Here is a 26,477-nt window from a genome sequence, read left to right on the forward strand (position 1 = left end):
TTCTCATTAAAAAGCAAACTTTTACTTATTTAGATTATTTACTTAAAAGTACTAATACCATACTGTGAAAATACTGTTAAAAGGCAAATGTATGGATTCAAAACATTACTTCAGTAAAATTATGTAAGTATTATTAAGAAAATGTACTCAATAGAGTAAAATATTAGATGTGCAGCGTTTAACAATTATTGAATAACCTTTTTGAATTAAAATTACTCCTGCATAATGTTTGCGATACCTTTAATCCTGAAACTAAAGTAAGTACTCATTTAAACTCCATTATGGGTGGGTAGTTGGATCAGCATATGTTTTATTTCTGCATATCTGGGAATCTGCGATTGCCTGCTTACATGACGCCAAAGGCCAAACAGGGCTGAATCACAGGAAGTGATTCAGCTTCCTGTAGCTGAATGGAAAGACACTGCTCCCTGGTGGTCAAAGTGATCCATAATTCCAATAAATCAAGGGCATGCAATTTTACTGGAATATGTAACATTTACAAAGTTCTTATTGAAGAAATGCGTGACATACACATTCAGAAATGAGTGGACACCATTGGAACATAATATTGCCAATATAATGCCCAAATTGTGTTTAATGACAACTCATGTAGCTACTGTCTACGAATTCCAAGCTTAAATAAACTATCTATTAACACAGACTTTCACCAAAATCCAAAAAAAGAAAAGAAATTGAATTAAAAGGATACCCAGAAGTCATAAACTTTAAATATTTCCTGTGTCTTTGTTATATATATTTTCATTATTATTAGTAGTAGTATTTATTGTCGATTGGCTCTGTGAACTTTTAGGACTTTGACTTGCACTCACCTCAATAGTTTTATAGTATTTCAACATTTTCAGAAGTTTAGGTTTGAGCAGACATTTTATAATAATCATAAACAACTTCCCAGCTGTAGAGATTTTTCACCTGTATAATGCCTTAAAAAGAAAAACAATATATTTTCTCCAACCAGTTGAGGTTTTTTTTTTTTACCGAAGTACTTTATTTTAATTGTATGTGCTGACGGGAGTGTGCAACCAGCGTGTGCTGAGGAGTCTGTGTTGTAAGTGACCATCTTATCCAAACCAGCCATCAGAGGGCAGTGTTTAATCATAAAACATCAGTTATTTGTGCCATGTGGAAACATTATGGACCTCTTGTGTTTGGCCTGAGACATTTCAATAGGGAATCAGCTGGATGTGGTAAAATGGATATTGTATTGATCTCAAATTGGGAAATTATTTTGATACAGCAGCAGTGTGTTCAGGCATTACACTATTTAAAAAGTGCAAAACGCCTATTAACAGCCACACAGGTTAAAGTAGACAGTATGCAAAGGAAGCATCTTTCTTTGTCACGCTCATAAATTTAAATAAGTGTAAGCATACACTCTGCCATGTAAGGATAAGGACACTGGTGATTGGGTCATTCAAACAACTCAACTGTGTGTGTGTGTGTGTGTGTGTGTGTGTGTGTGTGTGTGTGTGTGTGTGTGTGTGTGTGTGTGTGTGTGTGTGTGTGTGTGTGTGTGTGTGTGTGTGTGTGTGTGTGTGAATGTAACCAAACCTGATTTTTTGATAGATCTGTTCTCCTGCTTAAAAGCTTTACTACCGTTCTTTGGAATTTTAGCAATATTGTGATAAGATAAGAAGAGATATGAGGTAAACTGTAGAAACATTTTGAACCTAAATTCTCTGTTGTTCTATTCCATGTTGACTGTGAAAACAAAGTGTTATCAATGATGACATACCGTTTCTGTTGCCACAACAAAACCAAGTAATCCATCACAGCATTCCGGTCCACATAAAGATGTGATCAGATATGTGGCACTTCGGATTTCTTGTGACCTAACACGACTACTCACTGCTCATGTTTGTGAGTTTATCAGGGGAAACGGCTTTAACTGCACAATAGGATTTGATAAAAAATAGAATAAATCAATGTGAAATAGATATCACTGGTGGTGTCAGCTGTGTTGTGCGTATTCTACAAAGCTTTGTAGTTGGTTGAAAATGTATGTAACTTTTCAGTCTTATATATATATATATACTGTATATATAAATGATTAAGATTCTTTGCTATATTCATCCCAATATATTCTATCCTTTCCATCTCTCAATCATGCATGCGTGTTTATTTTTTATTTCATCACTAGCCAGTAAGTCATAATAATGAGATTGTATGTCGTAATAATGACTTACAGGGTAATTGTTATTTTCTCTCGGTGGCGGAAATAGGCATCCATTACATTCCTTAATTCAGGAGGAAAATAATCTGGGAGATCCCCAATTGTAAAACTTAATTTTTAAAATCCCACAGTGTATTTGCAATAACCTTTACTTTTTTCCGAGTACAGCCATTTTTATCAATGCCTTTCAAAGTGTAAGAAAAAATGCACACACAAACACACACTCCAAGCCACGTTTACATGCACTTGCACGTTTGTATTCATTTATCAATGTGGGAATCCTTCTGCGTTCGATTCTCAAAGAACAGCGCAGGAATGCAGCCCTGGTGCTGACTCCTGCTCAGCCTTATCTGGCTCTGCATAACCTCCCAGAGGTGTTTGGTTTCCCAGCAAAAATGCATACACATGTGCATGCATAAAAAATACTTGCATTTGGAGAGAATAATGTGTGCTCAGACAAGCAGAAAATGAGAGATGAAAGACAAATCTGGTGAATATAGAAACAAAAACAAAAGAAAGAACAACCACTGTGGCTTAAAATGAGAGTTTATTTTAGGCTCTGCTTAATCTCTAGTTACTGAAGTATATGCAGTGCTAATGGTCCACTAGAAAAAAATGCGATCGACTATGCAAGCACAAAATATAAATGCATTCTTGGCTCAAGTACGCTGTGTGCTGTCACAGTCGAGTTAAAACTTGTTAAACATGTATGGAAAGTACCTGTGCTTGAGTCATGTAAATACACAGTTTATAGATCATAATTACTCTGTGTAGGGGTAAGAGCAAAGCGGGAACACAAGTGACATCTCCGTACATTATGTGCATGGAATTTTTTCCCCCTACATTTCTACATTAGCCCCACTCTGACCCATGAACCCTCCTTCTTTTCTGCATGACGGCCCCTGTCCTCCTGTTTGAGTTTGCAGGGTCCAGACCAGGCCAGCTGTGGGACAACAGACCCATTGTGTTCTGCTTTATGGAACTGTTATGTAAGAAGTAAGACGAGATCACCACCTAACCAAGTCCGAGGACAGGCCCAATGCAGCTCGCGCCTCTCATCTCATGCAACTCCTTGCGTTATTGGTGTGGAATAAACACAGAGAGAGAGGGGGGTGTAATGGCTGAGAACAAACGGAAGTATAAACAAATGACACAAAACATTTTTATTTTAATACATTTAATAGTGCACTTTGATTAACCTGTACAGAAATAATATTAATAAAAAAGATAAAACATTTGTTCATTTCTGTAACACAAAGCTTAACATTTACAATAAAATAAAATAAAATAAAATGGTATGATACAAAACAAACATATCTGAGTTATAAATATATTTGTTTTAAATTAACTGTAAATGTCATGCGTTATTATTTGGCAGGGAAACAGTTAAAGGTACAAACACTTTTACGATATCAACAATGGCTTTAGCTTTTTAATAATACGACTCAACACGAGGAATGCGCGCCCTCAGATTGAAGCTTGAGTGTTATGAATGCTACTTCTTTTTAAACACTGAGACAGCACAGAGAAAGAAGCGTACACAAAGATCGTTTTCCTTCCTTTGAAATCACACAAACATTCAATCTGCCCTCTCCTTTACAGTAAAACCTGTAAAATCTCCACCTTTATAAAAGGACCATTTTTTTTCTCATCCAACAGGACTAGTCAGAGGTTTCTGTTGCAAGTTAAAACAGTGCATTGTTTTTTTCCTGTTGTTATGTACATCAAAATTATTGTGAAATCAATATATTTTTAAATGAATACAAGTGATGTCAGGCCTACGGGCAAAAAAATTTTTGACTGTGCTCTCAACAACCTCTAACTTTTTTTTAGGGAATAGTGATACTTAAAACAATTTCTCATTTTTGGTCCAATATTGTTGATCTGTTGGTCTTAAATTCTAGCTATGATAATATAAAAGAAACAACACTGTCTCTAACATTAATCCTCAGTCAGAAAGTGTTTCTTATGAGCTCTTTCTGTTGAATAATTTGATTTTAGCTTTGTCACAAGCATGATGTTACCCATGTATCTACAAACACAAAAATGAGGACACATCTATTTGTATGTCAGTTAATGATGCCTCGTCTTGATTGTTCCTTCTCTTATTGGTGTGCCAGCCACCAATTCTTATCTGTTTTTGCTTTCCTTTAACGAACCACTTATACCCGAGTATCACCCACCTTTCATCTAACTACGTACTTTCTATTGTCTCTACTCAATCTACATATTACCGGCACATTCACATCTTTCTTTACCCATGGATTCATCAATCAACTGACTATTATATTGTATACTATTCCTCCTGTGCCTTGCTGTAACAGAAAAGGGACAGAGGTAACACAAGACATTCACACACCATTACTGTGCACAGAATACTGTATGTACACATTATGCTGCCACTGGAAACCAGTGCAAGGAATATCTACTTTTTAACCGCTTTGAGCTCTCATGCACACACACCCTTGCTTCTCAGAAGCAATAGCACACTTTAGATAAACGCCACATCCCGTGTGAGCGACAATCATGTCCTTTAGCCCAGATAAGTGTCTGTGTGAATAGTCCTCCTGGCAGCACAGTGAGACCCCAACCATATTAGACGATAACATCAGTCTGTTGTAACAAAATCAGAGCAAAGAAAGTCCTTCAATCCAGGATCCAGGATTTGTCCTTTAAATATGAATGTTAATAGGCTTGGACCCTCTCAGTTGGAAACGGAGGAATGAGTCATTTTGAGTCATCAGTGAGATCCAGATGATGTCATGTCATGCTGTTGAGTCTGTCGATGCCCAAATTGCACACTGCTTTCTCATTTGTCCATGGGCACAGAAAATGAGTCACGTATCCGCGCAATCTCCGCAGCGCACTGGTGTCCATAAAGTTTATTGTACCACTCTGGGAATCGACCCCTGAAGAAAGGGAAAAGGCAATGTTGTTAGTTTACTGTGTAACTAAATAAAAGACAATGTATGACCACAAAACAAACACTATATCTAATCGCTAATTCGTCATTCACTCACCTGCAGTCGATCCTGGAAATATGTGTGAGTCTGGATTTGTTGGATCCACAGGGCTCGATGAAGAAGCGTGAGGTGAGGACATTGGCCCGAACACCTACAACAGGTGCGCCTTCATGGTCCACAGATGTACACACCAGTGCACACGCTCCTTTTGGCAGGTCTGTTAACCACGTTCTAGTAGAGAGAGTAAAGACTTTGAATTATAAACACATTTAATCCGAGCAGAACATCACTAAAAGATGAAGACAAACACAAAAGAGACACAGACAGGGAGGAAAAGAAAAGAAATGGGCCAATGTGTACCTGAGCACCAGGTGGTCTCTGGTGGGATGTGGAGCCATGGTGTTCCTGACATACTGGTATACATCTGTCCTCTCATCTAAAGACTCCACCACCCGACTCTCCAGCAGGTCCTCGTCCCAGTAACCCTGCTCCCGCAGCACTCGCGCCAGAACCTCCTCAGGACCCGCAGGCACCTCAACGGTCACCTTCCACAGCCGCAGAGGATAGCCATCATGCACCTGGGGAAAAACATGGAAAGAACCAATTTAACATGCATTTCTTTTTGAATGATTAATGTTTAGCCACATTTTACGCCATCATTTGGTAGCCTAAATCATAGGGCAGGCAGTAAGTCATGAGAGAGAGTGATCAGGAAGGAAATGCAACAAATGTCCCTGGTCCTGAAGACCTCGCAGGCACACCTGAAGGAAGGCCTGGGTGATATTAAAGTGGTATTATTTTTGTGAAATAATCTCATATGTGAATATTGTGAGGTCACAGTCCTAAAACAAACCTTAATCTTGAAATCTGTCATAGTAGGAAGTAATATCCTGGAGATCACATATTTTTTAGATGAACTTTAAACACCTTATGCAAGTGTTCAGTAGCTTCCTTAAGGATATCTAATGTCATCAGTCATATTTACAGAAATTAGAAGAGGTATTTCAGCCATCACTTTATGCACAACAGTGAGGCTGTGTTTCAAAAACCTCCTAATGCCCTTCAGCCAAGTCAGCTGCTTCGTTCTGCCATAAGATGATAAAGAACACTCTGCGCCTTGTGACTCAAACTGGAGCAGAAGATAACCTCATACAGAGCCCTCGCACACTAGACACAGGAAATGTAGGCCTGGGATAATGGTGAGCTTGTATATGTTTGTGTGTGTGTGTGTCAAGCTGATGTCATCCTGGGATAGAGTCCAGTACTGTGATGGGAAAGAGAAGCCAGGGCCAGGCCAGTTTCACACGGATGTGTTTCTATACAGGAAACCATAACTGCTGGTTTTCCACTCGATATTAAGAGAGGCAGAAGAGAGGGAAAGGCAGACGCGAAGAGGAAAGGAGACGACAGGAAACACAGATAGCTAAAAAGACAGTGTGTGATTTATGAATGGTGCCGTGTTTACACAATCAAATCTGTTGTTTTCTCTCTCATTAATTCTTCTTTAATGAATCACTCTGCCACAGAGAGTTTTTCTCTTTTAAATGACCATAGTGAGTAAATGATGATTGTTACCTTCCTACAGGCCAGCTCGGCTTGCTCGGGGGTGGAGCAGCTGTCGTAACCTTTGAACTTGTCCTTGGCGTCTTTGAGTAGGGTGTCAAGGCTGTCCCGCAGGAAGGCTCTGTAGCCTCCGTGGCCGGCCTCTTCACCCGCAAGCTCCTCCAAACGTTGTGGCAGCAGCGCCTGCTCCACATAGGAGTTCCTGCAGCGATTCATCTCCTCCGGGATCTGTGGGATTGGAGAAGGAGAGCATTAGAGTGAGCCTTTACCTTTCTGTTGTGTTGCTGGGAGTCACGGGCCATAAAAATGCGTGATTTACATATTTGATTTGTATAAAAAGCAGCAAATCTGCTTTGAATATTTGTTTTGAAGCATGTCTGGAGGGAAGTTTTTTGACTTAGTCTGTAATTAAAAATGTTGTCAGGCATTTCTACTCCGATCAAATGAATTCCTTCTTATTTATTGTAACCTGATTCAATTAAAAACAGACACACACCAGATCGTATTTTCATCTCCTTGTTTGCCTAGCTCCTTCTCATTATTTCTCTCCCTCTGTTTGCATGCGCCATCGTTCAAATTTAATTAAACAATAACGATATTATAGTCTGAGTGAAATGATTTTGATTGGATAAAACTGGCTTAAAACGGAGGAAAATTACCGTCAGTTATTACTTAGGTTTATTTTTCATATCCTTTTATGAACCTTTGCAAGCAAATACAATCTAATTAAAAGGAAATAATTTAGGAGGTAATTGAATTGCCTTGCTGTGTGATGTGAACATGACAGGAAACAAGAGAGCAATCGAATTAAACTTAACTAATAACCCGCAGTATGCAGCCTCTTAGCCTTTACTGTAGCATGTCAGAGAAGACTGGGCAGAGCAACATTTTAGGCTGATTGAGACTGAAATTGGATTAGTAATAGTGTAGTTTGCTGATTATTTCCTGTTTTTCCATTCAAGTGCTTTCCGTGTTGACGCATGGAGCCGTACTGGACAGGGTGATTTATGGGTTTGCAGCTTCTAATGATTTATTCCACCAATGTTTGGTATAAATGGAAAGAGAGATGAAGAAATTACATCATGAATTCTCAGTGACTGAAGTCATGTTGGATATTATGTATGTTTATAGGTGTTTGGCAATGACACAGTAAAGTGAGAAATGTACTTATATTCAGTCAGTAAACCACTCTTCATTGTCCATTTCATTTCCTTTTCATGCAACTTTAGCTTTAAAAGTGTACATTCAGCTCCAGCGTTGTTCACTACTGACCCGAAAGAGTTTGTTGCACTCCTGGATCATGTGTGCCAGGCCGTGAGTGGCAGCCAGGTTCTCATTCAGGTCTCTTTGGTCAGGCTTTCCCAGTGTCTGCTTCCTGTTCATCACCCTTTGACCAAGGCAGGGGGGGAAAAAGGACAACGTGATTAGTAACAGCATTCATCATCCTGACAGCGTTCATTGGAGAGGGCAGAGGAAGCGCTGGGGTTTGAGGGAATCCAACATGGAATATATTCCTTAATAAGATGTAATAATAAGGCAAGATGTTTATGTAATCATTCTATTTCCTCTGTCCCTCTCTCTTCCTCCCCTTTACAGCTTTGCTCTCTCCCCCCTTTCTTCTCTAGCCTCCATCTACAGTATCCGGCTCTTTTGTTTCTGTAGATTGACCCTTTCCTGTTTTGAGAATGTACAGCATATTTCATAGCTAATACAATATCTATATCAGTGGTGGAAATCAAAAATAAATGCAATGACTGTGGCTGTGAGGTAGCGTGGTCGTCTACCAATCGGAAGGTCGGTGGTTAGCCCCTGTCAACATGTCGATGTATTCTTGGGCAAGATGGCCAATGGGGTGTGAATGCTGACTTGTATGTGTAAAAGAGCTTTGAGGGCTCGTAGAGACTGAAAAAGCGCTATATACACTGCCTGGCCAACACCTCACACACTCTAATATTCGTTGGACCGCCTTTAGCTCTGATTACGGCACGTATTCGCTGTGGCATCGTTTCCAAAAGCTTCTGCAATGTCACAACATTTATTTCTGTCTTGCATTAATTTTAGGCCAAGATCTTGTTTTGATGATGGGAGATTTGGACCACTGCGCAAACTATTCTCCAGCACATCCTAAAGATTCCCAATCGGGTTCAGGTCTAGACTCTGTGGTGGCCAATCCATGTGTGAAAATGATGTCTCATGGTCCCTGAACCACTCTTTCACAATTTGAGCCAGATGGATCCTGGCATTGTCATCTTGGAACATGGCCGTGCCATCAGGGAAAAAAACTCCATTGATGGAATAACCTGGTCATTCAGTATATTCAGGTAGTCAGCTGACCTCATTCTTTGGGCTCATAACGTTGCTGAAACTAGACCAGACCAACTGCAGCAACCCCAGATCATAGCACTGGCCCCACAGGCTAGTGACCTTTTTTTTGGCCAGGCAGTGTATATGCAGACCACATAATTAAAATGAGCAGATTACAGTAGAGAGGCACAGACACACACCTTGGTGAGGAGCTCTCCTTGCGGCGCAGGGTGTTGAGGTGGAAGAGGGACGGGGCAAGACACACAGCCAGGTTGGTGGGGGTCATCTGGTTCTCCGACACGCTGGCCGTCACGTCGCTCAGCAGACAGAGTAGCGTTCGCAGCACCTCGCGGTTCTCATCGGGCAGCAGCAGCACGGCGGCTCGTGCTGCCTGCAGACGGAGCTCTTTAGGCATATCTGGAGAGGAAGAGGGATTCGGTCAGGGCTCGTTTTTTTATATTATATACAGAAGAATAACCTTTGACATGCTACATAATGACTATTAAGAGTCAACAAATTAGCTATTAGATTAATATCTATGTGTGTTTCCTATGCCTACATGTGTGTACACTATATGTTATTCTTCATGTAGAGGAATGGTATTGTTTCACATTATATAAACAGTTCCTAGTGTAAAGGAACAGAATGTACAGGAATGTTAACAGCGAGCCAAAGAAGGATGAACCAATCACATATATAACGTCACTCCACAGGCATTTCCTGCGCTTGTGTTGTTTGTTTTCTTTTAAGGTATCACAATTTTCTTGCTTCATGGCAGTCAAGCATCTACAGCTCTAAGACAATAGCATCTAGTGCATTCCAGTATGCAATCCTCTTAGAGATAGGTGGCTGTGTTTGGGAGGAAATGGCATGTATTGTCTCAACAAGATTTTGTTTACAAATTGAATGTACGTGTGTGTGTGTGTGTCCTTACACTGATAAATCTGGAGGAAGGTCTCAGACAGTTTGCTGGTGAGCAGAGGTTCTGGTAAATCTCTGAAGTACTGCTTAAGCATGTCGGCAACGTCATAAGCCGATTGGCCCTCGTAGTTGACGCCTCCCCCCTCTGCGCCGCTCGACTCATTCATTTGCCGAAGAGCTTGGATACGAGATTTAACACCTGATTTCCTGAAAAGACCCAGCTGGACAGAAAGTGACATGGGGAGATTGGTCACATTATGCATACATACACAAGAACACACTATGTCACCTTTGAAGTGCAGTTACCTCATTAGTCTCAGTAATTATCATGAGTAATGTTTGATACTATCATGAAGGCATATCAAAAAGGATTCAAGAGCCCAAAGCTCATTTGAAATGACCTTTAAATTATTTTAAAGGTACAGACTGTTATAATTGAAATTTATATTTTGGCTTATCCTCAAATCTGGAGCTTACAGTCAATATGGTTACATCACTGCAGATTCTGTTGACAGTATTTATAAGAAGCTTCCATGACACGCAGAAGGCATCCTTGCACTGAATGCTGTGTAGGACCTCATCAGTAGCCTTTTAAGGCTGTTTGAAATGGCAATGTTGGAAGGAAAAGAGAAATAGGCTGCTGGCTGATGCCAGCCTGAATATTTTCCATTAGCTTTCACCACTTTCAAACAGAGGCGCCTTGTCCTGCTTTGAATAGAACAGCATCACTCTGTTTTCTGTTTCGTCCTCTGATATTAGCAATGTTCTACTAACTCCTTTCTTTCCTCTATGGATATACAAGGATACACACACAATAAGATAAATCGGTCATAATGTCCCTGGATGAAACAGACAGACACAGGTGATCTAACAGCTGCACACGTTGACACTCTCCAGACCTCCATGCTTAAAACAATAACTGACTAAGTAGGTAACATGCTTTTTCTGATACATAACATCCACTGAAAAAAACATGGATGAATATTTTAATGATTGCATATATCCTGAAATAATCTGTGGAAGCAGCTTTGACGTTCTATGTACATTGTATTTACAGTATATGCAGACGTTTATGTATACATATGTCTATATATTTGTGTACGTAATGTTACCTGGTCGAGGCACTGGTTGCGTAAATAGCGCATGGCCTGCTGAATCCCCTGAGGGAGCGGCTGGCCTGTCCGCTGGACCATGACTTGTAGTGGCACACCGAACACATTCCTGTCTTTGTAGTCGCGCACCTTGATCCGCTTCATAAACTTTGGCACAGCCCTGCAACATGCACACACAAGAGAAGAAAATTCATCAATATCTGCTACATAATGAGGTGAATTAAAATGCTAAATAAGTATCTGGTGTAGAAGGATTTCTTTAAACAAATGTCATGACATGCCTCCATTCTTACGTTCTACAAGAACGATGTACCATGTAATCACCATGAGAACAACACCTGATATATTAAGTATCAGAGATGGATTGGACATCTTTTTGGACAAGTGGTCTTTGTTTATTTTTTGTAAAACCCTGCAAGACTACATCACTTCAGGACAGAAATAGACCAGCTACCCAAATGTGTTTTATGTGTGCAAGGAGGAAACCAAGCAGCTGTAGAAGCCTGTCTCCAGGTTTATGAGAGCGGAGGATAAACAGGGCGAAGGGAGGATAGGGGGGGTTAGGATGTACGGACGGGTGTCAAAAGGGGAGGATCCCACTGTTTTATATATCCGCCCAATGTGTCTGTCTCACTGTTTGTTACTTTGTGTGCTTGGGAGCAAGTGAACACCAAGTCTATAACCACAAGCCCCAGAGTTGAAACATCAGCTCCGATCGTTTCACAAGAATGCGCCCACAGATTTATGGCTGTGTATCTATCTGCATGGGTGTGAGTGTGTTTAGCAGGGAGACGCTATGTGTGACTCAGGACAGGCGTGTCTTTGTAGAATCTTTTCACAAGACTTAAAACGCTTCTTGGAATTACAGTTTGGGAAAAAATCGAAAGGAAGCATATTATGATCTGTGCCCGGAATTCTGAATATGTGTGGGGCTTCGGCGGCTAACAAGCGGCCTCTGTCTTTCAGAGAGCCTCAGCCTGTCATAAGACCATCATAACGCCTTCCATTCCTGTCTTAGAGAAGGCCTCGGGTAGAAGACATAAAGAAAGTGGAAAAACAAGAGTACGATGCAATGTTTCACTTTATTAAGTTGTATGACATTTTCCATAAATCATTTCTGGATTACTGTGTACGTGTGATATATGTTAATGGAATACTTCAGAGTTTTTATCTATTAACTGGGAAAAATATCAAAAGTTACATCTTGTTTACATTTATTTTATTTTTGACTGCTTTTCCTTTAGGGCTTCATTATCACGTGATCTTTCTAAAAGACTTTTACTCAGCATCTAACTTCCCACAAAAGTGAAAGACGCAGACAAGCAAACAAAAACCGAAGGCAGAAGTAAAGTGGGAGAGAACTGTAAACATGTAAAGCGGACAACGGCAACAACGAAGATATTATGTGCCATTGGAGAATCACGAGCAGATTAATAAAGTAAGGAAAGGCCGATACAGATACAAGCCTAGAAGCGATACAGAAGGTGGAGGGATAATGGTTGTGGACAGATCTTTCCAGCCTCCAGCTCTGGTAACACCATACGTGTGAACTGCTATGATTGCCCCGTTGAGAAAAAGACAATGTACGGCCCCTTCCCAGCAATTACGGGCCTGGGAAAAGAATGTGAAACCCAACCTCTGTGGACAGCCGTCGCCACACTACACAACAACCTGCAGATGGAGGGGATTGGGATACGGGTGGGATAGCAGTTGGATGGATGGTTTGCCAAAAGAATATTTAATGGCATCATTTACAAGGATTAAATAGCCAGACGCAGGAGGCCTTATGCATGAAAAAGAAGCCAACCTAAGTTTTATATTGTATGTTGAACAATCACCATGTAATGTCCTTAAATGTCCTTAACACTGTTCCTTACACAAGAGATGTAATTTTCCTACAGTCCACTCACCAGCTGAAGCCATGTTTGTTTGTAGGGGTGTGTCTCTCCAGCAGAGCAGTGAGCTGCAGCAGAGAGAGCTTCTGGAGCAGATTCATCTGTAGCACAGACTGGCAGCTTATTTGGAGCTGGGCCGACGCCAAGCTGGGCCGATGAGAGTTCTGGAAGCTCGGCCAGCGCAGTTTCTGTGGTCTGGAGAACGTTCAGGGAAACAGAGGGAGAGAGCACAAATTGAGCTGTGAGATGTGATTAAAAACGAGCAGTCAAACTCTTGGGATATGCGTCATCCTTTTGTGTACACATAAACTCTGAATACAACACAAAGCCACACACAGTTGGTAGTTTCTCGTGCCAAGTGATCAGTTAAGGGATTATAGGGATTTATGTACACATCAATCAGGAGACTGTCTTAAAGACTAAAAAGTTGTACACCCCCCAGAATGTAATTCTGCCTTCGGATTCCTGAAGGAACAACATCCGTCCCCATGGAGAACAAGCAGCATTCCAGGATATTCAGCACCATTACGTCAGGAGAGGAGTCTCAGCGTGTCCCCCTGTTTATCTTTTGCTGTCACTGTCTAAGGAAAAGTTTGTTGTTGCCACAGTGTTTATCATTCTATTGTTCTGTTGTCCTTGAGCATTTCATGCATTAAGGTGATTTATGGCAGGAGTTTTACACAAAAATCCTTAGAGCATGAGCTTGTTTGTTTGAAATGTACCTGACTGAAGTTCACCTTAACAGTAAAACGTAGTATGAAAAGATTATATAAGAGTAGTTTTTCATTGGAACGACTACAGAATAAGTAATCCCTATAAACCCCATTACATTGAGTGGAAAACTTAAGAAACCAATATCTTAAAACCATGGCTAGATACCATGGGTGGTAGGTGAGATTTTAGAAACTCATGGTTATCCTGCATTAGTAAGAAGACAATTTGAATGTACTTTACTGACCTGCTGGTTCTGGTTAGAGACGCCCCGACACCAGAATCTCTCCTCTCTCTCAGCCCCTCCTCCCCCTCTCCCAGCGGGTTTCCTGTGCTGTCTTGGTCACTTCCGTTTTCGTTCTCCTCCAACCGGGTCTGCAGAGGAGAGGACGGGCATGGGGAAGCCGAGTCCAGTGCCGAATCCGAGTCTCCTTCTTCCTCTTCATCCTCCTCCTCTTCCTCCTCTTCTCCAACCACAGCCTCTGACCAGGCGTTAACAAAGCGCTGGAGGCCGCTGACATGTTGCAGCACTTGCTCCAGTTTGCGCTCATCCCCCTCTTCCTCCTCCTCCCGCTCAGTGTAGGGGACGTTGTCGTAAAAGCTGAGCCGGCTGTCGACGGAGCCCTCTGAGCAATGCCGCTGGCGTCTACTCTGCCGCCCCCTGAGGATCACAGAGTTCCCGTTATCATTCCCATTGTTATTGCGTGAACTCCCATCCTGCAGGGCTTTGGGGAAGGTCCCAGGCTTGTGACCTTCTGGTAAGTAGAAGAATATCATGCCCCCCTCTCCCTCCTCTTCCTCTTCTTCCGTTTGTCTGCTATTGTCTTGAACACTGCAGTTGTTCCTGTGGTTTTGCTCATCAACTGTCATACCACTACTAGCTTGGCAGGGGATGGGTGGTGCAGATTTGGGTGGGGGTGTTGTTTGGCGATCGGAAGCTTGTTGGGGAAGGCTAAAAGGATCAAAACCCTCCAAATACATCCCGCCTCTCTTACTAGAGCCCGCCGCTGTACTGTGGCTGCGAGCACGAGTCACCGGGCTCGGTGTGCTCACTGCACTTCCACTGCTAGCTTCCGAGTGACTGCTCCCAGTGCTTCCAGTGCTGCCATTGCTGGTCTGTGTGGAGTAGGATACTGAGCGATTCCGGTTAAGCGTCATAGTCTGAGTGGGATTGCGGTGGTGATTGAGGTTGAGGTTCATACTGGAGATGTCTACACAGTTCAGCCTCCGCAGCTTGTCATCATCCAGACCCTCTTTGATGACAGGCCCACTTATTTCTATCTTCCCCACGCTGGTGCTCCCCTTCTTCTTTCTCTTGGAGGAGGTGCCGCTGCGCAGCCGCAGACTCTCCATCCTCTTGAGGAAGCTCTTCGCTCTTGAACGTGTGCCCTTGCCGCTGCCACCTCCTCTGTCCAGACTTCCTCCTCGTCCTCCCATGCCTGTTTTCACATCAAAGGTGAACTGTCCGAGTGTCTCCAGGGGCGATGGAGGCATCCCATCAGACAGAGAGTCCTCGTTAGCGCATCCTGACCCCCCTGTGCCCGAGGATGAGCACATGCTTGCTACAGAGCTGGCACGAGTGCCACCGGAGGCTTCATTTTTCAAGGCGGCACCATGGCTCTTCTCTTCTCCTCTTCCTACACTCCCGCTGCTGTGGATGGAGCCCACTTCAGGCTGCTCACTGAGGTCGGTCAGCACACTCTCTGAACTGTTGGCTTCGCGCAGGGTGAGCTTGCCTTTCTGGGATACCTCCTTCGGGAATGGGGGTGGGACAGCATCTGCTGGTAGTGAGGAAAAAACCTCCAGCTCCTCCATACGGGACCAGCGCTTGCTGTCCCTCTGGAAGGTCCAGCGGCCACTGATGGCACAGGGCTCGTCCTCATCGGAGTCCTCGCTCTGGAGAAGGGAGAATGAGGGAATAAGCGACAAGGAGAAAGAAATAGGAGGAAGAGATGGAAAAAAGGAGAGGGAGGGAGAGGAACAGTTAGAGGACATTATGCACTGCTACGTTTTCCATTTATTTTCCAACATTCCTCACCTTGGTCCAGGAAACTTTCTAGAGTTATGGAATTTATTTTATAATTGTTGGACTTACACTTTGCCCTGTGTGCATTCAAGTGCGCTTTCCAAATGTATCTATGTTTCTATAAACTATATAAAAAATACTTATCGCTGTCAAATAGCTCACAACCTAAGAACCTTTACAAGATCATTTGATACATAATTCTTCTGCAACTGAGGCAAATTATACAATAGTTGTATATAGCATCATCCAAAACTGAGGTGCTGTGGTCAAGTATATGACCAGCCAGTAAACATGATTCAGCCTCTTCCTGCCTGCTTGAACAATACATACAAAGACAAAAAAGTGACCATTACTGGGTGCCATGCAATTTCACAAAGTGCACACACCTCCCCCCATTTGATTAATCCATCTCAGGCCCTGGAGGGAGTTCAATAAATTCCATTATGACCCCCATAGTTCACAGTGCAGCCGGCTAGACTGGGGTCGCTCCCCCCTACAGTGTTTATCCCGTCTGTCTGTGTATATGTACACAGACACACACATCAAGTGTGACACATCGTCAATGATACACTTCTACTGTCGTTCCTTCTTCCTTATCTATGACAGTGACATATATCTCCTTTCAAACACACTAAGCTGGGAGATTCCAAAAAAGCCATCTTCACAGATCCCAATCCAAGTGGTGGACCGAAACCACACACCAACATGTAACCACTCACTTATCTTAACCTTTCTGAAGCCCTATCTTTAATCTTCGATTAGAAAAGCAATGACTTAAGAGGGTTCAAAGCAATAATTAGAACCCACTTTATACATATGCCAAGAAATTAGCAGTTTAGAAAGAAAACCCATTAAAAAGAAAACTATCAAATTCACAAAACTCATGTTCCACTAGCTGAGTGCCAGTGTTCCATGGGTTTCATGTACTGGCATCATTAATTATATGTTTGCAGCGGAAAAATGATGTAATTTCAAATAAAATGTCATGAGGTTTGCGTTCTATCCATGCGACTTACATTTATAGTGGACAACAGCGACTTTTGTGACAGTTTCAGATTTCAATATGGCTTTTTTTTCTGTAGTTATGTTTGTTGGAATGTGAGATAACTGAACAGAGAGTGGTGATTGGCCAACAGACCGTCAAGCATTTATCAACATCTTATCCTAAAACCATCAAACCACCAAAGCATTCACTGAAACGGTGGGAGCTTTGAACCTCACAAGAAGTCTGCAGAATGAAAACTATTTATTATTACAATTGGACGGATATAAAGAACAAACCAAAGAAGAAGGGATGGTGATTTAAGAGAGAGGGAATGTTAAGACATGAGGAGATCAATGCATTCCTAAGCTGTCTAAGGAGGGGGTTGTCATCCTGCAAAGATGGCAAATAACCTCTTTGACTCCTCTACTCTTGTTGTCTCCTGAAATGAAAGGTGACACGGAAAGGGTCATCCTAATGAATACCACCACACACAGAACAAGGATGTTACTATGTACTACTTAAGGCCGTTTGTGAATTAAGGTTAGTTTGTAGAAAAACAAGCAAATCTAGTCTCAAAGTGACAGTGTGACTAGAGTGGTTTACTTCAAAGATGCAGGTGCTAAGACTGGGATATACACAGAAGTATTGTAATTTCTTCCAAGAGTCCGGTTCCCTTGAACGTGAAATCTAAGAATGTGGTGTTTGAGGGAGTTTGCACTCAAATACACTTATTGAGTTTGATCACATACAGGAGATGTTGGGTTGTTCTTTCTGCCAGATTGCGACAAAGCAGCAGACTAATTCCTTTAAGGAGAGCCAGAAGTATGAGGAAGTATTTGAGAAAGAAGGGGAGCATGCCTTAAGTAGGGGGAGGTTCTGGTGAATGCAACCCCTTCATTTAGACATTAAAGTGATCCTCCTTCCCCCTAGGGTCCTCACAGCACACTCGATATAGAAATAAACCCAACAGGTGCCTTCTCATTAAACCAGATGAGAAAAAGACCAAGGTTTTGCCCTGTGGCCCACAGTGAACTGATGTTTGAGGTGCGGGAATGCAATTGTGGTTGAGGAGACTTGCGTAGGGGCTTTTCAGAAAGGTGTGGAGTTAATGTGTGTGCATGTGCACTCACTCTTTTTCTCTGCGGTGATATCTCCAGCCTCATTAAAGCACACTTGTTGAGGGTGTTCAGTCTCCTGCAAACACAAAAACACACATGCAATTTTAGAAACATATAATATGGACTTTAAAATATGCTAACCATCACATCTTTCCTAAAACACAAACCTCTCATCACCAAAAGGATGCATGAAGGAAGAAAGGATGAAACAGGAGGAACACCAGAAGAGAGGAAAAAAAAGAAAGAAGGGGAGCTTGGGTGCACCCAGGCTGTCTAATGAGCTGCTGAAGGATAATCTCCACATGAGCAGGAAGAGAAAGAGAGGGAGACAGAAAAGGAGAGCGCCAGGAGAATGAAATCTGCTGGAGTAGTGACGAAAACTTTGGGAGGGGACAGAAAGCTTATCCCCCCGGCCACCTGGAGAAGGGGAGAGGGTGGTGGTTGGGTCCACCCTCTAGAGAGCTCTTAGGGCAGATCATGTAACAATAAAGAGATGAAGGGATGGGAACTGGGGGATAGTCTGGGTTGTGGGGAGGGGGCTGAAAGGCTGCCAACAGAGGAGACATTGAGATGATGGCTTCCAGATGTGTGGGGGGGACACCTGCTGTGGTTTATTACTGAAAGTCAGAATTTGATGAAGTCGACTCCATTAAATGGCTATCAACTTTCTCCAATTATGCTAATTCATATTGCTGGGGCACCAAGTAGGAGGCAAGCTAGTCCTGTTCAATGATACTCACTGCCATTCAGGTATTTTTCACACACACTTACTAACGTGTCTGAAACTTAAAACAAACAGGCAGTTTAACAAGTCTCCTACAAGATGAAAGGAAGAATGTAGAAAGCATTGCGTGACCATCGCATGCTGCAGTCAAAGCTAGGAGTGAGATATGTGCGTACCAGTACGATACAAAACGATTGAGGTACACACTATCAGAGACTGAAGAGAACAACCAGAGAAGGAAATATGGACAAAGATAACTTAACGCAAAGGGAAGCGGAACAGTGCATGTCATCAATGTGCTTATCGTGTCATTATTTTATCTCATCGGCAACTTTCCAAAGCATGCCTCCTTTTGAAGTCATGCCCTCATGGTTTCATTTGGGAGAAAACAAGAGATGGAAGAAGAAGAAGAAGAAGAAGAAGAAGAAGAAGAAGAAGAAGAAGAAGAAGAAGAAGAAGAAGAAGAAGAAGAAGAAGAAGAAGAAGAAGAAGAAGAAGAAGAAGAAGAAGAAGAAGAAGAAGAAGAAGAAGAAGAGAATAGACTTATGAAAGGTTGACTTGTAATCTCACCTGCAGAGAGCCTCAATAGCGTCCCGATCGAGGAAGTCATGGTCTCTGGTAACTGAGGAGATGTCGATGGGGAACTGGGCATCTAAACAGAGAGGGTCTGGTTAGTGTGGGCATCTTCCTGCCGCTGATTGGATCAATGTGTTCAGATAAATCTAAAGATACAACCCCTAGCCTCAAAAACACCCACCCACACTAAGACCCACCAGGGCATTCCGTCCCACCTTCTCCCCCCATACAGCCTTGATAAAAAGCTGAAAGAGGAAGTAGCGTCTTAGCCGACCAAACAAACACAGCTGCAGCTTTCAGACCCGGCAGGCAGGGGGGATTTGGAGCACAGAGGGAGAGAACAGGGGATTGATTGAAGAATGACAATAGGTACTCCAGAGCTGCTCAGAGGTCCCACTTCCTTTTTCTCCTTCTCCCACCCTTGTCTACTTCATTAACAGGGTCACTATTTACTCAGTTGCAGCATTATGGCACATAATATCATTGAATCATAAAGAATATTTAAATTGGATGGGTTTTAAGATGTTTTCTGGAATGTGTGGACCCAACCCAAAATAGGAATCTTACATCTATGGCCCGGGGGACGATGTTGATAAGAAAACGCTGTTCAAGGGAGGGCAGATCTTTAAGCCTACTGTAGTGATTCTGGCCTATCAGTCTGCTTATCTTTAGAGGGGCAATAGTCTTGACAGCACAGACAATAAAATGGTCCCATCATTACAGGGGAAGGAGAAATGTGTCATGCATCGGCACAAATTCCTACTTGTGTGGAGACGGCTGCAAAACCAACCAGCGATTTGTTTAAAATCTGCACAGTGATTGATTGTGGTTAGCACTTTTGTGTTGCTGTTCGTGAGGAAAAAAACAGTCTCATCACCTGTGTAAAAACACAAAGAGCTTTCCGTTCTAATAGGAAACCTTTCACGGTTTAGTGGCAACAAGCAATGACCTGTTGACAATGGTAGCTTGGCCCTGCTGTCATCGTCATGTTGTTACATAAGGGCAACTGGTATACCTACGGCATGCCACAGTATAGTCGAAGTAGCTATGGAGTTTAAAGAATGTTTGATGTGTTTCAGTGAGTGTTTATTTAAAACTCAAAGGTCGGCCAAGGCATTCTTTCTTAACCATATGTCATTGTATGAGTAACTTTAGAGGGCATAGAAGACATGTTTTGTGTTTAATTTAACAAGGTAAGGAAGACCTTTGGCTATCCAAAGAGTTACTAGGTACGATACATTATGGTTAATGTATGGGATATTCTTTGCTATGGTAATGTGGCTCTCTTATAGGTTTGCAAAGCACATGAAGGAAAAACACACTCCTTATTCCTGAGGAATGTTTTGCTGTGTTTGGTATGTAAGCATGCACAGGCACAAGTGTACATGTTGGTGTTTTGTTCTCGACAAAGGACACAGTGGTCTTCTAGATGAGCTAAACATCATCCAACAAGTGCACAATTTAATAGTGCAACAAATATTTTCTGACATAAAAAAAAGAAATCTGCTTTTATGTGATTTGACCTTAATAATAATTCTGAAAAATAAGTTTTATCAATTACTTACTTTAACTTCACTTTTTAAAATCTGCCTAATCAACTTCATTTAAGATTATAGTAATGTGGTTAAATAACTCTCTTTTTCTTCTGATTTCCACCATTTGCAGTATAACTGGCTTCCCTAATAACAGCATCAACTTTGTAACTTCATTACTGCCACATAGGCCGTGGGAGAGGGTGAGGTGTCTTACGGGGGTCCTTACCTTCATACAGCTGGGCGTACTGTGGAAACCCTGCTGCTCGGAGCCAGGTACAAGCCTCTTTGGCTTCAATCTCTGCATAGGAGAAATTGAAAGAAAACAAAAGCACATTAATTGTTGTGGCAGAGACCTGAATTCACCGCAACAAAAATATAATCAATTTTTGTAATAAAAGCATTGGAAACAAAAGCTTTTTTCCTTCCCTAAAGCCTCAATTGAAACAAAGTTTGGAAAAATGTAATCCTGTCAATATATCAAAGTGAGGCAAAAATATGGAACTGAGCACTCCAACATGCTAGCAGCTTATCGAATGTGAACCCCTTGACCTTATTAGCTGTCTTGGAGCAGTCACTCTCATCTCACATGCTTCAAAGCTAAAGCTGAAAGCATCATTCGTGCAAATTGTGTTAACCCCTTCACACGCCAAGTGTGTGCCACTTAAGCTCCTTATCCAGGTAAAGCGTTGGTGTTGTTCATACAGACATCTCCAACAGAAAAACATCTGCAAGAAGACTTTTCTTAATTGGCACAACTGTATCCAAATATATATTTATATGTGATTGTGTGATATTTCTATCATTTAACAATGGTTTTGTAGGTTTTCTGAGATCATATATCATGTCTTGTGAATGCAGTGCTGCCATCCAGCTTCTGTTTGTTCATGCCTATACGAACAATGATAACCTTTACATCGTTTTTTTGATTGAGATGTATGTAGGAAAGGGTTTACAACTGTATATTAGATGCATGTTTCGTAAGTCTCCATCAATGAGATGAATAAAAGTCAAACATGTTCAAAGAGCTTCTCAAACACTGCTAGACTAACTTTTCTGAACTTTCCTTTTAAACACAAGGTGGGACATTTGTGCTTGTTGTGCTAAGTACTGACTGCATGTTAGGGTCCACTGTTTGAGAGGAGCCATGGTGATCCCAATTATCTGTGAAAAACCTTTTAGATGACATATGCCAAATGGCTGCCCAAACCCTAGCCTCCTAAATTGCCCCATCACCCACGGAGCCAGCAGTTTGAAGAAGAGAGACAGACAGAAACATGCCTCCAGGCCTTAAGGATCTGACTTTACAATCTTCTCCTAAGTTGAATGACAGTAAGCACAAATGTAACACAACCTTGAGAACAACTTGTAAACAAAAGCAGTGTAAAAAGGCAGGAAAGGCACTGGCAAACCATGGACGAAAAAAATGACAAACATAGACAAAGACTGCAAAGCATGCAAGCTTTATACTTTACTAACCCCATTAAAAATGTGAGAACTGTGTTAGAAGTCTGAAATGAAGGCAGTGTAGTTAAAAAATTCCATTTCAAAATTCTACTATCCTTGCATTTATAGTTACTGAGCTTATAGTAACCAGCAGTAAAGATGCAGAGAAGTTGATTTTATTATATTATACCACCAGCAGTTCCACCTCATTTCAAGGCTTGATTGCGAAAATAAATTGTTAGATTGTTTCAGCCCAAGTTCAAGAACAGAAGAACAAACGGCAACAAAAGATACTAAATAAACTGTTTTAGTATGTTGACTGAGAACTACAGAGATAAATGTTTTACAAATAATGCAAAAAAAGTGAAACCACTAAGGGAGAATTTATGTAAACAAAACAAATGTAACCATAAAGTGCCGTCAGAAAGACAGACAGTTAGGTCAGAAAGAGACTACTGCTGCAAAGGGTCTGGGCTCAACCGTACATGAGGATTTACATAACAACAAGCCTAGACGGCAGACAAACCCACTAACAACAAGGTGTGACCCGACTAAGACAGGGTCTCCCCTCGGCCACTGCAGGGGCACAAACCCCTGAAGCAACCACTCTGACACCAGCGTGAACCCAAGTGTCACATAACATATTTACAACTATGTTTTAACACTCATTTATTTGACATATGAGCTCTACTTTTCCTTGTGGATGTGAATTCTCTCAGAAGCTGTGTCTGGTGGGTGTGTTGAGCCTAGTATTTTTGGAGCGAAGTGATCCCTGAAAAGCGTAGAAACCAATGGGTAATTATACCAACATTCTTGGAAGCAAGCACCGCATATAGCTAGAGATTCTTGTGTTTGCTTGTGTATCAAAGTGTGTTTGACTGTGTGCACATGCTAGTCAGTGTGTGTTTGCAAAGACTGACCTCATGTTTAAAGACAAACCACTCAAAAGACAGTAAAGCTATTGAAATGCAAATTGGACATACAAACACATGGTTAGCTTTCCACCCCCAAACCCCAAAAAGAGGGCTATGGGATTCATTAAGGTCCTCTGGAGGGAAGCTATCCAGTGACACACACCATTTGGCTAGAATGTGTGTCAAATCTACTTTACAGTGACATAATGTGGACTTGGTGTGCCTTGAAAGCAAAATAATGACAACCGTATTCACCATGCAGATGGATACAAGTGAATAATATTAGTCACTGCACTGCAGTGTTTCTCCTTTCATCGAAATACTGGAGCAAGAATATTTTTTTATCTTTTGTTTGGCTGCAGGAAATGGACAGGGGCATGGGGCATCTGGCACAAACAACCTAACAATAGAGCTGCACACAAATACAGACTTGTATATCTGGAATCTTTATAAAAGTTGGATCAACAAGCCATAAAAGTTTTAGAAGAATATCCAAGGCTGATCCGACAACAGTCAGCTTCTCCCTTACATAGGTTTGCTTTGATAACTTGAGATTCATGGGTGTATTTTATTTTTTGTCTTCCTACGCTGTCCACCCCAATTCCTGAGCCCTCGCCAGGGAACTACCTCACTTCCTCTTCCTGCTTCCCTCACAGGAAGAGAGCCGATCGGCGCTGCAGTGGCCGCCGACCACCCGGCTGTAAGGCCAAGCCTTCGTTTGTTTCTGGCCAGATAATAGGCGGGGAGGCAGCCAAGACAAACACTGGCTCCGGTGATTGTGTGTGCTTACCAAACGTCCTCATGGCTAAAGACAGCTACAACGCCACAGTGGACATACAGTACTGTACTGTATGTGTTACACTTAGCACTTATAACCAGTCAAATATGAGAGCCAGAAAAAAATATCACAGTAACCCCTCATAGATTACAGAAACACATTACATTGATAGTGATATTAACTCTATACAGCTCCCGAAAAAATTAAGAGTCCACTCCACATTGTTCTTAAATCTTTATCTCTAGATGTATGGCAGCAATTCCAGTGTGTGTTGAATTCCAACACAGGGAAATGTTGTCAGTAGTTTATAGAATACAATAAAACAAATTAAAACATTTTTTAACTCAAAGACATGTCTATAAATAATAAAACAAGGGAAAAAGTGTTCTCTTAATTTTCTACGCGGCTGTATGTGCCAAGTTGGCTGAAGTACAACTGATTACAACTATGAAACAAGTCAGGCCAACACCAACATTTCAGAGCCAACTACAGAACTGCAAGTTCTCCAATGCAAACTGTTTATGCAACAGTTGACCATAAAGAGCAGCGCATTCAGAACACATTGATTTACTTGTTGAAATTTAGTTTAGTTTCATGCAGTAACAACGGTTTGGAATGAAAGCAGAGACAGATACTTGTTGTTGTTACAAAATAGCCTTTTGTCATTTTGACCCCAGTGACTTCATGCTACGCGCTACAGGAGGCATAAGACATAAGCAGCACTACGCTAAACACAATCTTCTCCTCATGTTACCATTTATGGTTGTAGCCTGATTGGCTTTCAGTGTAACAGACACAATTAACAGCTGGAGTTAAGATTTGAACCTGGGCACAGAACACATCTTCTGTTCCGGCTAAAGGAGGTCACACAGGATGTCTGAAACACGTCCGTTAGGTGGGTCAAAGACTGAAATGGTCTCATAAGGAGAGGAAAAATAGAATAAATAATCTCTGATAATGTTAACACATTTTCCTCTAAATGTTTTACTTGTGGACCAGGCAAATCCCCTCAGTTGGAATTAAAAGATAGCCAAGCATTATCTCTAACTGATGTGAATAAGCAAAAGCAACACAGTAAGATACACTCCTTCTTAAGCGGAAAGACGATGAGAGCAATTATGAGAAGATAACATTACTAAAAAGAGCAAATCCAATGCTAATACAGATTTTATATGGATCACAAGCGGCATTTCTCCTGGAACTTCGCCAAAGCTGACCTGGTGAGCTGCCAGTTTGAGTTTAACTTAACTCACTGCCCAGCGCAATCGACTTCTAAACTGATCTGTCTTTTCTTTGCCCTTTTCCCTGCTCTCAACCTGATCTCCTCTGCTTATTTCAATCCTGCTAGGCCTTCTCTCCTTTCCTTTCCTGTGGCAGGAAATTCTCACAATTGCAGGCCAGAGTTTCCCTCCATCGCAGGAGGCAGCGGGATCTGGCTTGGCCAAGCCTGAATGCTCAGGTCCAGAGGGAGTTTTTCAGCAGCTAGCAAACAAAGGATGCTGCTCCCCACCTCAAAAGCTTGGTTGCACACATGGCAATCTGGAGGTCAAGAGTCTTAATACAGTTATCACTATTAGGGCAGGGGCTTTGAAGTTGGCAGATTAAGAAGAATGCTTGACTAAGAACTGTTGTGAATTGAGGTGGCTTATCTGGAATTACCCGATCATCGCAGGGTCTCAAAGTGCCGAGTGTAAAACAAGCCAAAAGGCAGGTCTAGGGTTCTTATCAACTCCAGGTCTGAGTGGCTCATTTCTGAAAGAGCTGCAAAGTGGGTCTAGACAGGTGATGTGATAACCCAGGCCAGACTATGTGGCTCAGCAGTAATCTACAACAAGAAAAGCAAGGAGATTGGATGCTGCCAATATTTGTCCTTAACCCCAACAGGGACAAGGACAAAATCCTGATGTGTCTGTGAACTTGAAGAATGCACATCTGCTTAATTCATGATCTTTTCTGTACGATAGCACAGTCGTTAACGGCTTGAGTCTCTATAATAGAAGCAGGGCAACTGGAGACAACAACTTTTTTATCCTGACCAATGTAAAATCCCTCCAGTACTGGAATGCAAAGATGGGCCATAACAGATTCTCTTCCTGATGGGTATCAGGTTTTGGGATTCTACGGTTCAGACAGCTGGTGTTCACTGAGAATTAGCTATGTGAGACGATGCCAGGAAAATTGCCATCTGGCTGGCCACAAGCCATGCCCCGTTTACACATTCACACACACCCAGGCACACAACAATAATACGGTTATTACCAATGGTCCATTCCAGTTACAGGCACAGGCAAAGATGCAGACACATACACATGCAGACATGCAGCTGGCCCAGATGGATCATCACAGAGCACACCCAATAGGCCCCTGTGCTCCCTGATGACAGATTTATGCTCTCACATAGGGCCCTGGCCCTGGATCAGGTGACCAGACACATTCAAAGCCCCTGATAAGCTTTCCACAGCCAGATGACCGCCTACCTGCTAGGAACCCCCTTGCTTGATAGCTAAATGTAAACAAATCCAAGGACAGCCTGTTACCTTCACAGAGGGAAGGTTACAGCAAAAGTGAACATATGTGTCTCCTCACAGGACATGGAGAAACAGTGTGCCAGTTGGTGGTAAATCTTTTAGATAAGGCCCCTGCTCACTTCCTGTTGCTCAAAGAGGGCAGTGAAGTGAGTTTCCTTCAATTGCGCTTCTCCCAACACATCCACTAACT

General features: G+C 42.0%; 1 protein-coding gene across 5 annotated transcripts in view; it reads right to left on the bottom strand.

Annotated features, from left to right (window-relative positions):
• Window positions 1-3,339: 3,339 nt before the first annotated feature.
• The window catches only part of dlc1 (DLC1 Rho GTPase activating protein), a 73,850-nt gene continuing 50,712 nt past the window's right edge, over window positions 3,340-26,477 (bottom strand). For 3 of the 5 annotated variants that reach the window (XM_063883581.1, XM_063883583.1, XM_063883584.1), the window contains 13 exons: window positions 20,851-20,922; window positions 19,084-19,180; window positions 17,802-17,865; window positions 13,908-15,556; window positions 12,965-13,144; window positions 11,055-11,214; window positions 9,956-10,163; window positions 9,222-9,438; window positions 7,990-8,104; window positions 6,730-6,945; window positions 5,515-5,732; window positions 5,212-5,385; window positions 3,340-5,100 (listed from right to left, as the gene is read on the bottom strand). In XM_063883581.1, the coding sequence (XP_063739651.1) occupies window positions 5,001-5,100; window positions 5,212-5,385; window positions 5,515-5,732; window positions 6,730-6,945; window positions 7,990-8,104; window positions 9,222-9,438; window positions 9,956-10,163; window positions 11,055-11,214; window positions 12,965-13,144; window positions 13,908-15,556; window positions 17,802-17,865; window positions 19,084-19,180; window positions 20,851-20,922 (3,470 nt within the window). In that variant the 3' untranslated portion in view covers window positions 3,340-5,000. The remainder of the gene's footprint in view (window positions 5,101-5,211; window positions 5,386-5,514; window positions 5,733-6,729; window positions 6,946-7,989; window positions 8,105-9,221; window positions 9,439-9,955; window positions 10,164-11,054; window positions 11,215-12,964; window positions 13,145-13,907; window positions 15,557-17,801; window positions 17,866-19,083; window positions 19,181-20,850; window positions 20,923-26,477) is intronic. The other 2 variants (XM_063883582.1, XM_063883585.1) reach the window with 1 other exon arrangement.

The sequence above is a fragment of the Eleginops maclovinus genome, chromosome 5, assembly GCF_036324505.1.
Source record: "Eleginops maclovinus isolate JMC-PN-2008 ecotype Puerto Natales chromosome 5, JC_Emac_rtc_rv5, whole genome shotgun sequence".
Classification (NCBI taxonomy): Eukaryota; Metazoa; Chordata; class Actinopteri; order Perciformes; family Eleginopidae; genus Eleginops; species Eleginops maclovinus.